Genomic DNA, 20,238 nt, shown 5'->3' on the forward strand with positions numbered 1-20,238 from the left:
AGAGGTCATTGGTCTAGCCTAAGGCAAGTTAAACTGTATCTGAACCAATCTTGACAGCTATTTGACTAATCTTTAAATATTGCCATGAATGGAGATATCAGAGCTACCCTAGGCATGTTCCTCCAGTGCATCATTAGCCTTCCAGCTAAATGGTGGTCTTTATCCCTTTATCCAGACTATACTGTGTCTGCTGTGTTTAAACCCATTATATTGCCAGTGAAAATAAAGAACAGTTTAATACCTTCTTCTTTGCAGAAACAGTGTACTTGTGTACATTTAACATGTCTCAGTTGCAAGATGGTCAGTTGCTGATGTGGGCTGATGCACTGTATTATTTTACGCCTGGGCTGGAGCATGTTGTGGGCAATTTCTGCCTCTCTGGCCTGGGAAAGCCTTAAATATGCATGGTCTTCACCATTCTGTTTGGGCCATCTGAGGCCTATTCTTGCACGGAGAAATATGGGACAGTTGCAAAGTCCTGTGAAAACCATTCTGACCACAGAAAGTTGGAAAAGTTTATGAAAGGCTTTTGAAGAGAAACTAAACAGGAGATGCATTTTACTGTGTTCGGGCAGCTTACTGTGTTGAGGCAGTTGCTGTCCTTGGGAAAACGAGAGTAAGCTAATACATTACGTCAGCTGGTCACAGTTTGCAGTGGTGTGCAGCAGTGCTTGTAGTGTTTGTGCTTGTAAGCGTACAAATTTTATCCTCCCTGTGGTGAGGATTTTTGTCAGTGTGTTTGGTATTTTTTGTTTTTGTTTTTTTTCAAAGCAACAATATTGTGCAATGAAAGTCAACACAGGGACTTACATTCAGCTAACATATAGTGTAAACAGTAAAACTCTTCCATGTAGGCAACACTGGTGTAAGATTTACCTTCTGCTGGTGGCAAGTGCTTTATATACCATGTGCTCATAGGCATTTGAGTGATATTTAGATCAGTTTAATGTGGATGGGGAGATGCCACAGACTGCAGCAGAAGAGCCCTTTCACGTGAGCTTTGAGATCAGGTGCTCCTAGCGCGTACAGAGCACGTAATTCAGCTGGGCAGGCAGCAGGCTTGAGTCCACGGGAGAATAGGCACATTGCTGTGTGCTGCTCAACAGTGTTTTCAGACGTTGTTCTCAGTGCCTTTCCCAAAATCCAAAGAGAAGCTGGAACGTCTGTTCCGGTGTCCGTCCTCACCCTCACCGCGCTGCCCCTTCTGTTACTTTCGTGTGGCACAACGCAGTTGGAATGACGGCAGAAGAATGCCTGATGCTGGGTCATTACTTTGTTTCCATGCTGGGTACTTGCCCTGTGTACTTTGGTCAGCTCGCAAGGGTAGCCTGATACTGCTTGGCAGAAAGTCATCATATGTTTTTATAGTAAACTTTGCCTGAAAGAAGGCAGACCTGGGACACGCGGAGGGTGGAACTGAAGGGCATTAGGAGGACTTGGGAACCGCTGGGCAGAAGACATCAAAGCAGGCCTCTCCTGATAAATATTGTGGGGCTGGTAAGTAGATAATGGTATGCAACAGGGAAAGCGTTGGGGTTTTCTCTTAATAGATAGGCCTAAGGCAGATCCTAGAGCGGTGAATCCAAGTCTGGAGCTCAAACTTTTCCCCATGTTGGTACAGCAACAGAACAAATCCCACTTTCTGGGAAGCATGGGATTCCTCCCCATTCCCTGACTGCATCTCTGTGGTTGAGAATGGGTCAAGAAGAGAAAAGTCTCTGGTCTTGCATTCGTTTTGGATTTCTGAAGCTAATTCCTGACAGCCCCACAGATTTCCTGTGTGATCTGGGGAGTATTGCTTTGTCTCTCATGATCTAAGTTCCCTTAATAGTTCCATGTTCACATAGATTGTTTATTTAGATAGCCTGTTCTAAGGAGTGGGACGTAAAATATTAGGGCTTTATGGCCCCTCTGTGCAGGCGCATGTGCATGTCCCATCTTTAGCCTCTTTGTGCAATGCAAATGATTATGGCAAACGAACCAGCTGGTTCAGCGTTGTGGAGTCAGGTTTCCTACATCCCCGGGGCAGTGCCTCACTGCAGGATGGTTTTTCACTGCCCCAGAGGCTGTTTAGTGCCATGTTTCCGAAGGGAGCTATTGAGGTTGAGGGCAGTGATTTCCAGATAATGTATCTGGGCTGTGGAGCTCTCATGAGTGATTTCATAATTCTCTGCAGGGACTGTAGATGCCTTTATGGTTTGTGGGGGGAAAGGCAATGCATGAGTTTTCCATAAGCCCTTCAGGTAGACATGGTGATCTTGAATCCAAACCAGAAGGCAGTGAGGATCACTGGAGCAAAGTGTGGTTGGGGAGCAGCGTTTCATCTCTGACTTCTTTGGAAGATGCGGAGTGGAATGGAAGAGTGTGTTTGTCCTTCCCTTCTGAAGAACACCGGTTGTGAGGGTGGTGGGATATCAGAGAGAGAGGTCCAAGACTCTGCTCTGAATTAGAGGGAAGAAATCCTGATGTAGATCTCCCACGTCCTTTGAGTGCCCAAGTCCCTGGGCTACCGTATTCTGATCAATTCTTTCTTCATCTCTCATTTCTTTATGAAACTTTTCACATGTCTTCTTTCCATTCAGTATTAGGTTAAAATCCTGAAGTGTGTTGCCATATCTCATTGTTGATCAGCTCTGCCAGTACTAAGGAGGTTTGGCTGCAAACGCTTCTCTGACCTGGACATTTAGGTTCTGTGCTTTGAATCAGCTCTTACAAAGCTGAGAATAGGACTTGACTAAAGTTTTTCTGATAAATTATTTTTTCACTAAAATAATGCATCTTCAGAGAGATCAAAACACTCCACAACCATAGACTGAATTTGGCAAATAGCTTTAGACCCTCTACCATTTAAAAATAAAATCTTGCTAAATTTCAACACTTTCAAAAGTGTTTAAAAGTCTTAAACATTAAGTTTTAAAGAAATTTCTAACATGATTATTGTGGAAGTTTTAAAAATATTTGAAGTTTCATAACATTGTTTCAGGATCAATGGAATGTTTGGTATGATCCAAACATATTTTTAGTTTCCTTAATCTGTTAGTGTATTTTAATGTTTATTGGAAAAATACAAGTGTTTGCATTTCAGATTGACCTACACTACTACTACTTATCATCATCATCATCATCATCCTCCAAGTTTGGTAGTGAGGCAAAAGAACAAATTATATGCACTTCTGCAAAGTTAGGATGTTGCCTTAATTTCAAACATCCCTTCCAAATATGGAATAGATTGGGGTTTTCAGCTTGTGCCTGTCTCTAATGCCTGCCTCCAAAGGAGGGCTTAATTTGCAAGGTGTTTGTATAATTTAAGGCTCAGTGGATGTGTGCACTGAGCTCAGTGAGTATGGCACAGTGAAGCAAGGTCACGCCCAAGCAACAGAGACAAAGCTTTTGCTGTCTTACACAGATTGAAGAGTTTCTGCTACCAGCACGCTGCTAGGAAATACAACTCCATGTTTGTGGAGTGGGAAATCATGCAGCGTCTGAATTTTTGGATGGGTAACATCACGAGAATATACCGTTTGGCTTCTGTAAGGCTCAGATGGCCAGGCCTTCTAACAAAGTTAGTTACTCAAAAGGTCCCACTAGTTTCCTCCCCGTGAGGAATGAACACGAACCTAACCAGCCTCCACCTAACCAAATGCTAATTTCAGGGAAAGAGTCTTGCAGTCCTATATAACGCAATTACAGACACCAAAATGTTGTAAAAAGCCATTCCCTGAAGCCCAAATGCTCACAGAGGAGAGACGCCATCCGGCAAAAACGTCATACAAAGCGCTGATGAAAATGTAAGATAGAGAAGAGCGCTCTCTGATTCTTTTTTTAATAGCTAGAGTTTCACCCATCACTGCTGTGAAACACATACTTGCAAAATTAAGCAGTGGAAGCAGAGAATGCCAACACAGCACTGTGTGTGTGAGGACCCATCTTACTATCAGTATCCGTCTTATGTAGCAGGCTGGTATTTAACCACACCAAAAAGGAATAAATTACAGTATTCATGGTCAGAAATAGATACATGGAGAAAAACAAAACAAACAAGGACTACTGGAGGATAAAGTAACAGTAAAACAGGCATACCTGAGTGCCCCAGCATCAGTCATGCTCTGCAGAGCCATTACGGTAAGAGACAGCGAAAACTGATACTCACAGAACTCCACCAGCAGGTACTTCGTTTCCTTCAATGCTCTGTCAAAGTTGCTCTCTTTCAGCAAGAGTACGTTGTTCTCCTTTTTTATTTTGGGGAGTTTGGCTTTCTTTGGCTTTGTTTCAGTTGGGCTTATGCTGTCTGCTGTCGGGAAGCCTGTGAGAAACAGTAACGGCAGAAAGAAAAACTCATGTGTCTTCATCTTGCTCTGCCTTTATCCAGTTACTAAGAAAGAAGGAAGCAAAGAAGCACTAAGCAGCAGGGTTTGCTGCCTAAATAGCTGCTGTTGTATCAGCCAAACTAAGAGGCTGATAAGGTTGATAACAGAGTCTACCACCAGTGGAGCCAACTGCATCTTTCTACAGGAACGTTAATGTAGTTAATTACTTCCCCATCTTTAGCAGTGTTTAGGAAAAAAGTGTCTGTGGGGATAGTGAGTTTACTGTTTCTGTAAATAATCAGAACCCTGGGGAGAGGGTGAGAGAGCACAGGAGGAAACACTTGCCTGCGGAAGCACCAGTCAATTCATAGTGCACTTCTCTAATTAGACAGCCTGCTCTTGTCACTGTTACCCAGTGTGGAGCTGCAAACAAAACAGTAAGTGAGGTACTTGGGAAAGTATTTGAGGGCTGCTCCTCTGCTTAATATTTGGTTGTCTGTTGCACTTACAGAGCTACTTATTATGTATCTGATTCAGAGCATGCTGAAGTCAGGGAAGAACTCTCATTGCTTTGCATATGTGATTTTAACGTCTGTATTTCTTCACTGCCTTGTCTGTGAGGCTCCCATCTCTGCTTAAGTGCCAAGTTGTAGCTCAAGTAAGATACTACTTTGTGGGTTAAACCAGAAGATTTTGCCATTGATTTTCAGTGGTAGCACAATTTCACGCAGCTAATATCCGTACAGTAAACTGAAGGTACCAAATGTACTGTTTCATCCTTAGGATAGCTATCAACTGTGTCTGTGGCCTCCCTAGCTAGTTTTTTCAGAACGTGTTAAGAAATATCTTACAAAAAGATTAAGAAGGTGCCATTTACTAAGAAATGGTTATTTCTGTAAATATCTGCCAGTCTGTAATTGTAGCAAAAACGTCTTTGACCCTTATACTGTGCTGAAATTTGTGAACTGTACACCCAAAGCTTTGGCCTCTCTAGAGGGGACCAGGTGTTCTGGTGGTTGTTTTGTTGGCACAGACAAGGACAGAGCCGACTTGAGGACAGATGGGTCCAGATTAGTAGAACCAAACTGATAGTTAAAGAAATTGCCTCCGATAATGACTCTTCCTTCTTCTTGAGGAGCGGTAAGTGCTGCTTCGCTCCTTCACGTCCTTAGACTAAAGGATGAAAAATCTGGTATCAGGAGCGTACTGCTAAAAGGAAGGAGTGTTCGTAATGGTGGTTGATGTGGTAGCCTCCATTTTCTTGGGAGTGAAGGATCTTGGGGGGCAGATTGCTTCAATTTAGGTTGTTTTCATGCCTGGTGTGAGTGGGGCTGGGTTTCAAATGAACTCTTTCCTATCAATCTCAAAGACTTTGGGTTGTAATGCACCTTGAGACGTGTTCTATTAGCACCTGTACAGGGTGCCTAATGAAATCAGAGCGAGCTCTGTATTCAGGCTGCTTGCAAGATAAGATCACATGTAAATACAGATACAGCAGTCAGGTACTAAAGAAAAAAAAAGCAGAAAGATAAGAGTCTCCTGTTTGACTTTGTGGTCTTTTTCTCTTCATAACAGGCTCTTTTCCAAAGATGTCTTTCAAGTCACATCCTAGGAGGGTTAAAAAGCATCTTTCAGAAGAACAGGGGAAAACTAACAAGGCCTGTTTGATCTGAACAGGCTGTGTTGTAAGCTCAGAACAGAGCCTAAGGCTCCCAGAGCACAGGTAGGATGACAAAACCATTTGCTTAGAGAGCTGGTTTCCCCCTGTGCCACTGAAACAAATAGCAGTCAACTCAGACCTCTCCTGGAAACCTCCTACCAGGGAATAGGCACCATTTTGGAAAGGGCTTCTAACCTCTATGTCCTGGAAGGAAACTGGAGTAAGAGGAGGATCATACAGCAATCAGTCCTGCCAGGAGAGGTTTGCAATGAGGAATGGAGTGGGATTTAGCAGAACTGAACAGAAAAGTGAAACTGATGGAGTACAATGTTTTCTCATAGGCATATAGCAGATTAGGTCACATTTCTTCATCAGTGCTAATTAGTTCTGGCTCTTTCATTTTGTGCTTTACAGTTTGAGAGCTATGGAAAATCTGCCTTCTGCAGAAGTCACAGGCCAGTCAGCAGGAAACGTTGGATGCAGGATAAATACAATTCTTGGGCCTTCTGCTTTGTTACCACTCACACCCTGGAAATTGTTGTGTGGTTGAGAGTCATTGACACATGCCTCACATGTGAGCACCTTGTGTTTGCATTTCTCTGTTTTGCCTCACAAATACAGTGATTTAGAGTGATGTCAGTTACTGTTATTTATTGGCATTGAACACTTCAAGCTGTCACTACATCTACTTTTGCAATACATAATGCAAAGGTGAAAGTAACTGCGTAGTATCCCTGTGAGATAGGTATGTACTGTTGGCTATTAAACAAGGAGAAGGTTGAGGCACAGAAAGATTTAAAAGCAAAGCTGGCTCCATCGAATTGAGGGAAAAATTCCCTTAGATTTAATGTGGTGGGTAGATTCTTAAGGACTCGATTATGCTCAAAACAAGTTTATCAGAAAATTCTGCATCTATGAGTAAAGATCCAGCTTTCTTGACTGCCGAGGCTGGGCTTTAAATAACTGCAGTATCATCCATTCTGTCTCTTCCACATCTACCTGTATGTTGTGCAGGAAAGACTAGCAGAAACTGGAAGTGCTGGAATTTTCTTTGCAAGTTTGTTTTACAACATGTATCTTTTCCAAAGTTGTATACCTCGGCTGAAGTGCAAAGCAAATGGAAGTCTTTGGCATTTCACCTTTGCTTGCCTAGTGTTTATTTTGTGTTTACTCCGTGCTCCCAGTGAAAATAGAACTCACAAGGAAATAAATCAGAGATTCATCAGTTTTATTGGTGCGTAAGTTCAGTATGAATCGCCATCTAGTGTATATTTAAGACATAGCATAATTACAGAGGCTGTTCTAAATCAAGGGGATAAGCAAAGTGTCCTCAAAACACTTTCTAACTAGAGGCATTTTATTTCTGTAAATAGGCAAAGTAAAATAGAAAATTTACAGGAATTGGGAGATAGATATTTAGAATAGGACTGTCAAGTCAAAGTTTAGAGAGGAGATATGAGATTCATTCATCAGCTGACAAAGTGGTGCACAATCTCTTTGCCAGAAAAGGAGGAACGCTTACTTTAAGAATCACATAAAATAATGCGGAAAAACGGGGAGGCACACAAACAACCTATTTATTCAAGCTGGTTTGCATTAATTTATCCAACATCACAAACTAGACAGCATCCAATACCTGGCTGTTTTTAAATGTATTTTCTTTCATTTCAGATGACTGATTCCTGTAGGCGTGCATCTGATTTTTTCCCCACTGTCTGATAAAACATCATTTATCATGAGAACATTTATTAAATCGTGGATTCCTCAGTGTTTGCGGATTCTCAGGTCACCTTGCAGATTATTCCATGGATGCAACAGGCTTCTTACATCTCAGATTATTTCATATTATGACTCCATAAACCAGTGTAAAAAGGAACTGCCAGAATATTTCAACTTTGCAAGCGATGTCTTAGACGAGTGGTCGAAACTGGAAAAGGTAGTATTTTTCTTTTACTTCATAGACATTGGAACAAATTTCAGATTATACAAATCAATTTTCCTGATGAATACTGGATAATATTAGCTGCAGAGTAGAATGCACTATTTTATTTTCTTTGTCAGAAATATAGGTATTGCTTTAAAGACTAGTTGCCAGGGATGATTTGCTTAGTCTGGAGTTATTTTAGATTGAAATTAAACCTTTTAAGGATTGTCATCTTATTTTAATATCTTTTGTTGCGTTCTAGGATGGAAGACGACCGGCAAATCCAGCTTTTTGGTGGGTAAATGATGAGGGAGAGGAGGTAAAGTGGAGCTTTGAAGAGCTGGGATTTCTGTCTAGGAAAGCAGCTAATATACTTTCTGAGGCATGTGGTTTGCAGAGAGGAGACAGAGTTATAGCAGTTCTACCTCGTGTTCCTGAATGGTGGCTACTGAATATAGCCTGTATACGAACAGGTGAGTAACCTTACTGATCTCTTGGATGTAGAAAGAAAATAAATAGAAGATATGAACAATATGCTAAATTAATTTGAAAAAAATGTAAACAGGAATATGCTGCTGTGCCCTGTACAGTTCAGCTTTTGCATAGAAGGAGAATGGGCAGCACCCACACAGGAACCGAAGCAACATGTACTGTGCTGAACAGACATGGTCCAGTTAAACGGCATCCTCAGTTGAAGCCAGTGAAGGTTGAATGGTTACAATCTAAGGCCAGATTTGACCAGATAATGTTATCAGTGTGGACAGTTTTAATGCAGTAAGTTATATGACTAGACTGGTTAATAATTCAATACAATATTTTTTTTCTCTGCTGTTGCTCTGCTCTGAGTTTTGCAAATTCTTAGGAAGAATTTGACCCGTTGCATTTTTAGACTGCTAAACATCCATGATGGAACAATTCAGCATCAACAGGGACGTGATCAAGTATTCTTGTCCCACTTTTAAGCTCTGTGATTCTTGCAGGTTGTAAATGGGAGGATTCAGGGAATCCAATTCTATTGTATCCAAGATTTTCTGGACTATGACGTGGGAATATCATTCAGTATCTCAGTGCCTCAGTTTCCCAATTGTAAAATTTGGTAGACATCTCTGAAGGCGCAAGAAGACTGCAATCAGTCTGTAGGTCAAGTCTATTGAAATCCTTGGGAAAAAGAGGTATAGAAATGCACTAAATTGATTCTGCCTCCCCCTTTCCCCCCGAAAATGTGATTTCAGTCACATTGTACTCAGTATCCAAACTTAGGTTTGTTCACATTACAAAATGAATCCAAGCTTGAGGGGATATGTGGACTGAGCAATGTATGTAAGCTACCTGACCTCAATCTATTTATCCCATGTCAGAGGTATTAATTCCTTATTGAAATGAATAATGGCTTTATTCCAGATGTAAATATAACCCAAATGCTGGCCTTATTCATATACTTAAGGGGATGATAATCTCAACACTTCCTTCCTGAGTTACGAATCATGAAGGAAGTGCTCAAAAACACTTTAAATCTAGATCTTACTCATGATAGATACATTTAATATGGATGACACAAAACTCAACATCAGTGTTGCAGGGTTTGGAGGTCTTTCAGAGCCAGATGATCCCAGGTCATTCCTAGGCCACAAATCACCCAATCTGCCTTCAAACGTGAGTTATACTTAGCTCCTGTTTCTCAAATAGTAAGTTTTTGGCAAGTAGCTCAGCTTTTCTATGGCTGCAGTCATGTCCTGTGAACATAATAAAGAGAAATGGTCAATTTTCTAAATTGGTTGTTGCTTTTTTCCAGGAATTGTCTTTATTCCAGGAACATCCCAATTAACAGCCAAAGACATCTTATACCGACTCCAGTCTTCGAAGGCCAAGTGCATCATTACCAATGATACACTGGCACCTGCAGTGGAATCTGTCATGCCTGACTGCCAGTTTCTGAAAAGCAAACTAATTGCAGCCAAAGGGAGCAGAGATGGGTGGCTGAACCTCAAAGAACTCTTTGCGTGAGTATCCAGCTGTTTTACCATCATCCCTGTGTGGTGAAGGAAGCTGTATCAGTCAGGTGACATTGCTGAGTTTTGGGATTAATTTCCAAAATACAAATGAGTCACATTTTTGCATCCCTCTGCCAACTCGCTGTAATCACTGCATTAAGTACAAATCCCTCCAACACACTTTTTGGGAGCTGTATTCAGATCTTTCAACTTCTCCTTACTCAGCAGCCTGCCAGCTTTTAAGAGCTCTCTGCTTCTAGTGTGATCACAAGACAAGCACACAGTGTACTAATCTTACAGTTGTTTTGTGCTTGTCTTCTAAAGCGCACCCTAATGTCTCTTGAATTCAATGAGAAGATACCCATTGCCAATTCTCGGTGCTCAGCTAACATGGCATCAGTTATTTCTTCCCTTGAATATCTTGGTAGCCCAGACAATCTGAATTGTTCATCAGTCTCTTGAACATAAATGGTATAATATGTGTCTAAGACCACCTCACCTGGCATAATAGCCTGCATATGGCCCCCACTGACTTCAGACTGGGAGACGGTATGTGTTGAGGCAGAAGTTGGTTTTGCATCTACCTGCTGCTCTGTAACAAGCACCTTGAGTGCCCTTGCCAAATAGTTGTAGACAAAGTCACTGGAATATGCTGTAGGTGCTCACATCTTGAAAGTTATGGCATACAGAGCACATTTATGACTAGCAAAATGTGCTCGCTAACTCTTACCTGTGGTATGTGATGCAACTATTTATTTAGTGAGATCATATAGTTTTGGGCCATTTTCCTGTTTATCTGCTAAACCTTAAAAAATACTGCTTCGTTTGTGAAATGTAGTTACATGTAGTAACTGTCATATACTATTTCTTCTGAAGGGTGACATCTGCTGACCATAAATGTGTCAAGACAAGGAGTCAAGACCCAATGCTGATCTATTTTACTAGTGGAAGTACAGGCTCTCCAAAAATGGTGGTGCAGTCCCACAGCAGTTATGGCATCGGATTTGCAACCAGTGGCAGGTATACCTTGCAGTTGCTCCCAGTGTCCTGATTAAGTGACATGATCGCAATTAAATTGAAAATGTGACCATAAAAACTCCAGTAAATGTAGGCATTTCATGAGTGTAGGACCTTGCTTCTTCCTCACCTTTCCCCTTTCATGGTGAAACCCTCGTTATTAAAAGCTTCTTGAAGACTCCGTTGAGATCATCAAACACAGTGTTCTGTTGCTCAGAGGGCCGACTGTGCAGTAGCAATAAGGATAGCGTCCTTATAGCAAAACCAGATAAGGGCAAGTGCTTTAGTATTATGTAAACCTTCCTTGAGAACCAAAGCAGCTTTGGACCATAGCATTATACCTTAAAAGTTACAGTTCGGTTTGAATCTGTGGCTTGGCGCTGATTTGCTTTCATTGAACATCTTTCTTTTATTTATGCTTCCCAAGGAGTGAGAAATTTGAATGAAAATCAAAGGATACATTTCCCAATGCGTTCTGAGTTGGAAGTTGGTGGCATAGAGCCCGTAGAAGTAATTTGGTTAGTTTCCTAGAGAAGCTGTGATTTAGCTGATGTCTCTAATCCACAAGGTGGGGAAAGCCTACTCCAAATGATCTGTTCGATTTTTGATCTAGATCCAGATTCTGCAACTCAAGCCAAGGATGTTTGGCACTGTTCAAGAGAAAAGCAAATGCTGGAAATGTTAAACAGGAGGGAATGAAGGGAAATAAAAGAATGTTTAAGATTCTCTTCAACTCTTACAAACTTTCTAAAGAGCCCCTCTTGCTGACACTGCATCTTCTAATGGAAGCCTCCTGCCCTTTCCTTTAATTATACTGTGACCTGTGCCTGAATCTCTCATACTGTATGAAGCATTTTTTTCATCTCTGCTTTATCAACAGGTACTGGATGAACTTGACTTCTTCAGATATAATGTGGAATACCTCTGATACTGGTTGGGTAAAGTCAGCTTGGAGCAGCTTTTTTGCACCATGGATCTGTGGATCATGTGTCTTTGTACACAATATGCCACAGTTTAAACCAGCCATTATTGCAGAGGTAAGTGTAACATTTTCTACTGTGAATTTTATTTCCATTTTGCCTAAATGAAGCAAACAAGCTGGGCTCCAGTACATAGGTACCCACTGCTCTGTAGCAGCAGGGATAATACATCCCACATCCCAAGCAATCATCCCTCCCTTTGGTGCCCAGTAAGCTAGAGGAACAAGTGTTTTCCCTCCTGGTTAGGCCATGTGACATGGCTACAGTGTAAAGGAGATGTGGTAAAAGATGCAGGATAAAAAGAGCTCAGGATCACTGCTGTCTTGTCCCATACTTAGCCTAAAGCTCACTTCAGGTATTGGACTTCTGGCTACTTTGGGCTCAGGGTGAGCGTGGGCCAGTAATCAGAGTATGGCATAGACCTGAATCAGGGCCCTGTTATCCTGAATTTTCAATGAGTTGCCAGAATGCCTACTCCTCCTCTCTGCCATTTCACAAAAAGAGTCAGCTGGCCCATTCTCCTCAACAGTGGCTTCTTTGTGTGGAGAGGAGACCCAGACTTCCCCAAGAATAAAATTGGAAAAGCTTTGATCTAGTTCACTATTGTCACTTAGCCTTGAGCCTGGGACACAATCGTCTTGGGAAGCACAAAACAATCGTAATTGGAACTACTACTTTCAGTGGTCATTCATTTACATGAGTGACTTTTGTTGCACAGAAAGTGCTGTGTTTTCTACAGCAGTGGGCCTGACTGGCACAGCCACTCTGTACTCAGGATTCATAGTTAGTAATCCATAATCGTTCTCTGTGTTGAATGTATGTTGCATTTTATGGTTTTCATTTTGCAGACATTTGAGCACATAAGTTGTGTTAATCACCTGCACATTTACAAGGTCAGACCCACCATTACATTTTCTTTTCAACGAAATAACTTTCTATTTTTCTAGACTCTGTCAAGATACCCCATCACTGCCTTTTGCAGTGCTCCCACTGCCTACCGCATGCTGGTCCGACATGATTTGAGCAGGTACTGCACATCTGTCTGTTGCAGGGGTAGCAGAGAGACGCTGGGATATAATGCTGTGACAGCTCTGGCTGTTTAGTTCCTTATGTTGCTTAATTTTTTTCAATTAAAGGAAATCTAATTAGAATCATAGAATAATAGAATCATTAAGGTTGTCGAGTCCAACCATCAACTCAACACCACCATGCCCACTAGAAAAATTTGCTCTCAGAAAAGAAAGCTATGTTCTGAAATATGAGAATAACTAGTCACACCTTAGGCCATTCAGGCTCCAGGAATGGGTCTTTGAAAAGACAGCACAAAGGAAACAAGTGGGATTTTTTTTAAGTTGTCACTTCCTCTGAACTTATGGTCCACAGTTAAATTTAAGTCAAGGTTTCAGGCAGCACTGGAGTAGGGAATTACTGGAGTAGAGTTCCCATATACTTGAGAATGAAGTGAGCAGTTAGAGGACTTTCACATGCTGAGAGTTATTTGGCAGCTGTTCCCACCAGTTTGTGACACTGTAAAATACTCAGCTTACGACAAGTAGGCAGTGTGATTTGTAAGGAGTTTTCACATCTTCAGTAAGGTACTTATTCTTCTCACATAGGTCTTTCATCCTGACAAAAGCCAACCCTGGTTTAGCAGAGAGCTCAGGTTCTGTGTTCCTCTTCAGCCTTCATTTTGCTATAGAAAATTTTCAGGGTCTTATTTGATCTTGGATGTCAGCACTAACTCAGCTTTCCACGAACATCTGATGCGCTTGTTCAGATTTCTCCTTTCTTGTCAGCTCTTCCAAGAAAACAGCTTTGCTTACTCTTTTTCCAGCAAAAAAACCTACTTCCAGTGACACAGAGATAAACCCCATTATCCTCAGTGGTAACATGAGCAATCTAGGAGTCCAATCCAGGACTCTGTAACAGGATGATTATTGTCATTTCCAAAGTAGCTTGTGAAGTTTTAGGCGTACTTACTTTGAAAGTTGAGGGAGGCTGCTCAGTTAAGACCATTCACTGCTCTTTTCAGAAGTTAAGAAAATTATTTAATTTGCAATTCCTCTCAAGCTACAAGTTCATGAGTCTGAAACACTGTCTATCTGGAGGGGAACCGCTCAATCCTGAAGTGATGGCAAAGTGGAAAATCCAGACAGGGCTGGATATCTATGAAGGTTATGGCCAGACTGAAACAGTACGTTTGCATTAATTCTTGCAGTATGCCCTTTCAAAGGTAACAATACCAGAGGCACAATGTGCTTGATAAATCAATGGAAAAGGTGAGAATCATTTAAATGAACATTTTTAAAAAGAGGCTATATATAATTAAGACTATGTAGTTCCAAAATCAACTAGCTGCATATTTTAATGTTTATAGGAAATACTATGGCTACAGAGTTCAGCCCCCAGCAAAAACCATGCCAGAGATTACCTCAGACCAAATAACTGTAGTAGATCACTTCATCATCTTTACTTAAAAGGCAAAACTAAAAAAAATAATTTGCTCTGGGTATCAATTTCGCCTGTCCGAGGTTTTAATGAAAATATTAAATCAGTTCACATCCCAGACTTCTCTGTAAGTGAACGTTGACAAAGCTATTAAGAGTCAGATTTCAGGCATTCTCTCCTCTTACCCTTGATATGGCCCCAAATTAATTGTCCCATTATTGAAATAAGATCTGTAATAATTTCACATCTGCTGTCTTGCAAATTTAAGTGTTTGTGGAAGAACCCACTGGCTCAGACTGAGCACAAACAATCTCATTCCACAGGGCTGACCTGAAATACCTCTCAACCCCTCTCTGATGTGCTGGAGAACCACAGTGCTTTAGTCCTGATTGAGCCCTTGTCACGACAAAGTCATGAAGAGGTGTCATGCCTAATGCAAACAATAATAAAGTCTACAAGAGTTGCACAGATTTAAAAAAAAAAATCTATTATGCAGGTGACAATATGTGCCAATATGAAGGGAATGGAAATTAAACCTGGCTCTTTGGGAAAAGCTGTTCCCCCTTATGATGTGCAGGTATGTTGATATGTCACATCTGAGCTCAGCTGCAGTTGTGGGTACGAGAGTAAGGGAATGCTGTCCGTGTCCCTTCTCTGTCCTGCACTGTGCTATAACAGGTATTTCACTGAGCTAATCAAAGCAATAACGATATGTCCTTTCTGCAGATCATAGATGACCATGGGGCTATTCTGCCTGCAGGAAAAGAAGGCAACATTGCTGTCCGAGTTCAACCGACGCGACCATTCTGTCTGTTCTCCGAGTACTTCGTAAGTCTGAGTTGGTCTGTCTGTGCCTGCTGAGAAGCTCAAGAGAGACCCAGGGCAAAGTTCTGTTGACTTACTCAAGGAGCAGAATTTCATCCAGCATCTTCACAAGGTCTCACTAGGTTGCTTGAGGGCTTTGAGCCTGATCAGTACATTGTTCTGCTATTCCAGGAACAGACTGACTGGCAGAGTATAACTTCAAGATGCGACATGAACAAGGGGGTACCTTGTTTCAGACCTGTACCTGGCAGTTGGCTGGGCTTCATGTTTAGCGCATCACTCCTTTCCCTTCCATTCCACTCCTATCCTTGGTTAAGGATTAATGAAGAAAGCCCATAAAGGCTACTCTAATATGTCAGAAGCTCAGGGAGGCTTTCCAAAAAGCACAAGTACCTTATTCCCTCATATCACTGTCAGAGGTACCCACAGATTGATCTTTTAAATCTTTAGAAGTTACACATTCCAGCATGCATGTATCTCTGGTGTCAGAGAAACCCTTTGTACAGTTGCCTGTGACACAGACAATGTGCACAAGATCAACAGCACAAAGACAAGCTACAGCACAAAACCCTCAAGTGTAGATGATTATATGGCTTTGTGGAAGTGGCATACGTCATCTAACATTACTATTCGAATGGGAATGCTCTACCCACTGAAAGCAGAACAGACTTAAAAAAATGTGTCAGAAGAATGGCCATTTTGGTTCAGGTCAAAGGTCCATCTAAGCTAGTATTTCGTCTGTGGTGGTGCTGAGCTCTAGTACGTACTTAACAAAACACTAGAATCAGGCAAATATAAAGATATTCTCCAAAGATATTCTCCACTGCATTTGAATTATCATGTTGAATAAGCTTTGTGTTTAATCCTCTTCTGAACCCCCATATTATCTGGGTATTTGTAGCATCCTCAAACAACAACTTGCACAAAGTAATTGCTCATTATGTGATAAAAAACTTCTTTTGGTTCAGTACTATTACTTCAATTTTTCATTATGTCTTCTGTTGTCAAGATGTTTTTCCTGTGTAATCTAGACCCGATAGATCAATGTAGATAGGTTTTCCTGTAGGTCACCTCATTTGCGTTTTGGTCTTGAAGGTTAGGGGTAAAAAGTTTCCACTGACAGGAAGTTATTGTGGCAACCCCCTGCAATGATAAGTCATTTCCCTGAAGAGAGTGAAGGGAGTGGGTTATACATTTTAGTAATTTTCTGTGATGGATGGGCATTTCGATAGAGCACGGCCTTTTTTCCCTAGAACATGAATACATATACAGACAAATGCTCTTTTCCACCTCTCACATATTTCCACTACAAAACTGCTAATTAATGCAGCTCTGTTTTTTTTAATTGAAGACATAAAATAGTATTGAACATACTCATTTTGAGAACAACTTAACAAATTGTCTTGATCATTTTTAGCACCACTGCAAAGTAAATGCATTACATTTCACTAACAATTGGATACCTTTTTTGAAATGTTTGATTGTTTTCAGGATAATCCAGAGAAAACTGCTGCCTCTCTGTGTGGAAATTTTTATGTCACTGGGGACAGAGGGATTATGGATGAAGAAGGATATGTCTGGTTTGTTGGAAGAGCTGACGATATAATTAACTCTTCTGGGTAAGTCAGTTGCTTTTAGATTTGCTCATTTGCCTGTTAAAATTCAATCTGGAAAGACCAACTGAATGGCTAGCTTGCTACGGCTGTCATATCTGCGTTTTCTCCTAGGTATCGTATTGGCCCATTTGAAGTCGAAAGTGCATTAATACAACACCCTGCAGTCTCAGAGTCAGCTGTTGTCAGCAGTCCTGATCCAATTCGAGGGGAGGTAAAAAGAAAAAAAAAAAAAGATATAGAAAGAAATGCACTTTATTCTAACCATCAAGTTCCCTATATGTACTAGCCTTCCTTGGAATTAAATATGTTGCAGATTTTTGAAATTAAAATGGGTTAAAAATATTTTAAAACCATGCCTTGACAGATCTTAGAATTTCGGAATTATTTCCCTGTTTGCAGGGTTTGATGTGGAAAAAAGTTTGGCTCTTCAGACTTACTGTGGCATCTTTTTGTCTAAGAAATAGAATGTGCATTATTTCTCTTTTCGTAATCAAGCACATGGTGGCAATGATATCCAGAATGTTTAATTTTTCTTTTTATTTTTTTCAACTTTGCAACATTTCTTTGAGCCCCAGGGTGAGATTTTCAGCTGTCTTTTTTTGTATTCTACAACTTTTTGAAAGTTCAGTAGTGTAGAAAGTTAAGAAGAAAAAAAAGTGGAAAAATAGCAAAAAATCCTGTGCTGCAGAATATGTCCTTCATAACATTGCATTCTGTAATAAACAGCCAATGAAAAGGGAAATTGAAGAAAAAACTCAAATTTTTGCATTTCTGAATTTTGATACTCAGTTTTGGCAACAAATGTATCCCTTTTTTCCCACGTCTGGAAGTTAATGGAGTGCCTTAACTTTTGTGGCACAGGTAGTCAAAGCCTTCATTGTTTTAGCTCCTGCTTTTGTATCGCACTGTCCAGAAAAATTAACTCATGAGCTTCAGCAACATGTCAAGAAGGTGACTGCACCTTACAAGTATCCAAGGAAGGTAAGTACACCACAAAAAGACAGGTCTTCTAATTGTATCAAAAACTGAACAGTTTTTGACCTGTCTCGGCTTCTTTTCAACTGCATTCTGACAAACACTCCTACCATAGTTAAATAAAATAAAATAAAAGTAAATTACAGGATCTGTTGCAGCTGTAGCCTTGGATTCACTGTACGTGCTAGAAAGGACCCAAAGGGAGGAGATGGTAATGTAACTTATCTTTATCGGGGTCCAGTCTTCCTTTCATGAAACACTAGGGTTTTCACAGCAACTCAAATGGGCAAGGCATTCAGCTCTTACCAATTCCTCCCTTGAGTTCAGACTCTTAGCCAAAGCAAAGGGGAAATTCCTCTGGCATCAGAGAGGTTGGAATTCATCCCTTACAACCAAGAAAGACACCAGTAACTCCCTGTCCTGACAGCTGACATCTCTTCAGGATTGTGTACTTGTCCCTGCAAGTACTGCCTGTGCAGTCAGCTAAGATGTGTAGTAAGGAGTGTCACTGTCCCAGCCCCAAGCTGTGCAGCTTCCCATCTTTTTACCCCAGCCATAATAAAAGTGTGTCTTTCCGTGCACCTGGGAGATTAATCAGAATGTATTTGGCTAAAAGTGAGCATTTTTGCCTTTCAGGTGGAGTTTGTTCAGGATCTGCCAAAGACGGCTACTGGGAAAATCCAGAGAAAGGTTCTAAGGAACAAAGAGTGGGGAAGAGTATAACATGATCTGGAAACTGAGGAGAGAAAATTTCCATCATCCGTACCAGCCATAGCGCATCACAGTTGGCATGTGGTTATGACCCAGAGCACTAGGAGAACATACGGAAAAACAAGCTATGGAAAAAAAAGGAGATAACACGCATATGGCTTGAGGATGTGTGTTATTAGACCACTTTTGCCATCGACCTACAAATTTTCAGACGGGGGAAGGTGCAAGTAATTAAGAATGAGGAATGGGAGACAGAAGGGATAGATCCAAGAGCTTACAAAGGTTTAATTTTTTCCTGGAATTAGTATAAACAGTTTCCTTTAAAAAAAAAAAAAAAGTGTAACTACAACATTTTGATAATTACAAATAAATGAGAACTTAATAAAAATAATCTTTGTCCTGTAGTGGGTATCAGCAGTGAAGTGATATTCTCTCTTCAAAAATTATCACTGTAACATTCCCAAATTCTTTCTGAGTGGAAGGAGAAAGACATATTCTTTAACTACTTCTCTTCATCTTGATGAATTTGTGATCTACTTAAATGGTTAAAGTGGGGGAAAAGAGAAGATACAAAGTGCTTTAGGTTAAGGTGCAAATTATCCACAATTAACAACGGTGTAAATGATTACAAGAAAAAGGTTACTCCACAGGAAGACTTGTGCTGCCTGGTCTGTTTTGTGCTATGTTCTGTTCTCATTACTTCAAAAGAAGCAAATGATAAAGTAGAAAGAGTTTCACTCCAAATCCTTTTTGGCAGAACGTCCAGGTTTCACATCTCCAGATAAAGGCTAATCTTTACAGTGCCTTGTTTGGGAAACACATGTCCTGAAAGCCGAATGAACCAAATGAAGAGGATCTACCCCAGCCAGCTCTCAATCTATACTGTCCACAGCAAACAGGTCAGTAAAACATTGTTTGTCTGAATTCCTAGTGTTGCTGACTATTGAGAAGCAGCAGATGGTACTAAATCAGGAAAGATAATTTCTGATTCTTGCAGCAGTTCAGAGGACTTTGCCATTACTGGGTCTTTTCCTCAATTTTCTTACTTCATTTCCACCTCTAAGTTTGCAGGTGAAAAAGTGCTAAAAACTGTCGAAGGCTCCCACAGAAAAACTTTGCAGGCATTTTTGTGGACATTCCCAGTAGGGAATCCTGGATTTAAAATGGTTTTTATTTTGCCAGTCTTGAATGCTATTTCCAGTCTTGAATACTGTTCCTTAAAGTTCTTTCTCTCCTCTTTTCTTTACAGGCTATTGTGTAGATTTTGTCACTGCAATGCTCTGAAATCTGTACACTATACCTAAGTCATAGAATTAGAGCAGACTAAGAAATGAGAAATATCTTACTATGTTACTAAAAAGAATAATCAAAATGATTAGGCTTTTCTGTTAAAGCAATGGAAGTGGATCCATTGTTTTTTAGCATGAACAGTGGAGGTCACAACCTCAAAGAGGACGTATTTAGGGAATATTTAAAAGACCATTTTTCACCAGTAAAACCTTTTCAGATTAGTTTTTTCCACCGGGTCCTGTTAATAGAGTTTTGATTTAAAATGTAAGTACCATCTAAATAAGTTTCTGCTCTGTAATCCTGATTCTGAAATGGGTGGCACTTAGGGACATAGTAACACTTAATTTTATATCCATGTCTTATGATTCTTTCTCAGGAGCAAATGATATCCTATAGGATTATTTCCCTGCCACAATTTCCATGTAGCATGGAGAACACCGCGAATTACTGTTGGTTTTGACAAAGTATCTGTTCTGGGGGAAAATTCTCCATCC

The 20,238-nt window shown here is 40.6% G+C and overlaps 2 protein-coding genes across 4 annotated transcripts in view; one reads left to right on the forward strand and one right to left on the reverse strand.

Annotated features, from left to right (window-relative positions):
* PDILT (protein disulfide isomerase like, testis expressed) overlaps positions 1-6,143 on the reverse strand; it is a 29,617-nt gene extending 23,474 nt beyond the window's left edge. Inside the window, 4 exon segments of the mRNA XM_075166046.1 lie at positions 4,151-4,381; positions 4,512-4,561; positions 4,563-4,652; positions 6,127-6,143. Of these exon segments, the coding sequence (XP_075022147.1) occupies positions 4,151-4,381; positions 4,512-4,561; positions 4,563-4,652; positions 6,127-6,143 (388 nt within the window).
* LOC142089100 (acyl-coenzyme A synthetase ACSM4, mitochondrial-like) lies at positions 1,407-19,339 on the forward strand. 3 transcript variants are annotated; one of them, XR_012676101.1, is made up of 14 exons: positions 1,407-1,497; positions 7,639-7,903; positions 8,154-8,364; positions 9,684-9,891; positions 10,759-10,902; positions 11,780-11,936; positions 12,827-12,906; positions 13,950-14,073; positions 14,824-14,904; positions 15,054-15,155; positions 16,644-16,771; positions 16,880-16,979; positions 17,682-17,749; positions 18,380-19,290. XR_012676101.1 is itself a non-coding variant. In XM_075165138.1 (14 exons), exons 2-14 carry the CDS (start codon positions 7,703-7,705, stop codon positions 18,464-18,466), a joined length of 1,743 nt encoding a protein of 580 aa, XP_075021239.1. In that variant the 5' UTR covers positions 1,407-1,497; positions 7,639-7,702; the 3' UTR covers positions 18,467-19,339. The 3 variants fall into 3 exon arrangements, 2 of the variants coding, with proteins under 2 accessions (XP_075021239.1, XP_075021241.1); XM_075165138.1 differs by having other exon boundaries at positions 17,630-17,749; positions 18,380-19,339; XM_075165140.1 differs by lacking the exon at positions 17,682-17,749.
* The last annotated feature ends 899 nt before the right edge of the window (positions 19,340-20,238 follow it).

This window comes from Calonectris borealis, chromosome 16 (genome assembly GCF_964195595.1).
Source record: "Calonectris borealis chromosome 16, bCalBor7.hap1.2, whole genome shotgun sequence".
Taxonomy (NCBI): domain Eukaryota; kingdom Metazoa; phylum Chordata; class Aves; order Procellariiformes; family Procellariidae; genus Calonectris; species Calonectris borealis.

Excerpts from the sequence above, each read along its gene's own strand:
- LOC142089100 (XM_075165138.1), top strand. The coding sequence starts at position 7,703 with ATGAGAACATTTATTAAATCGTGGATTCCTCAGTGTTTGCGGATTCTC. Across the intron at positions 10,903-11,779 it reads GGATTTGCAACCAGTGGCAG|GTACTGGATGAACTTGACTT; the intron begins GTATACCTTGCA and ends CTTTATCAACAG. Across the intron at positions 12,907-13,949 it reads GTCCGACATGATTTGAGCAG|CTACAAGTTCATGAGTCTGA; the intron begins GTACTGCACATC and ends ATTCCTCTCAAG.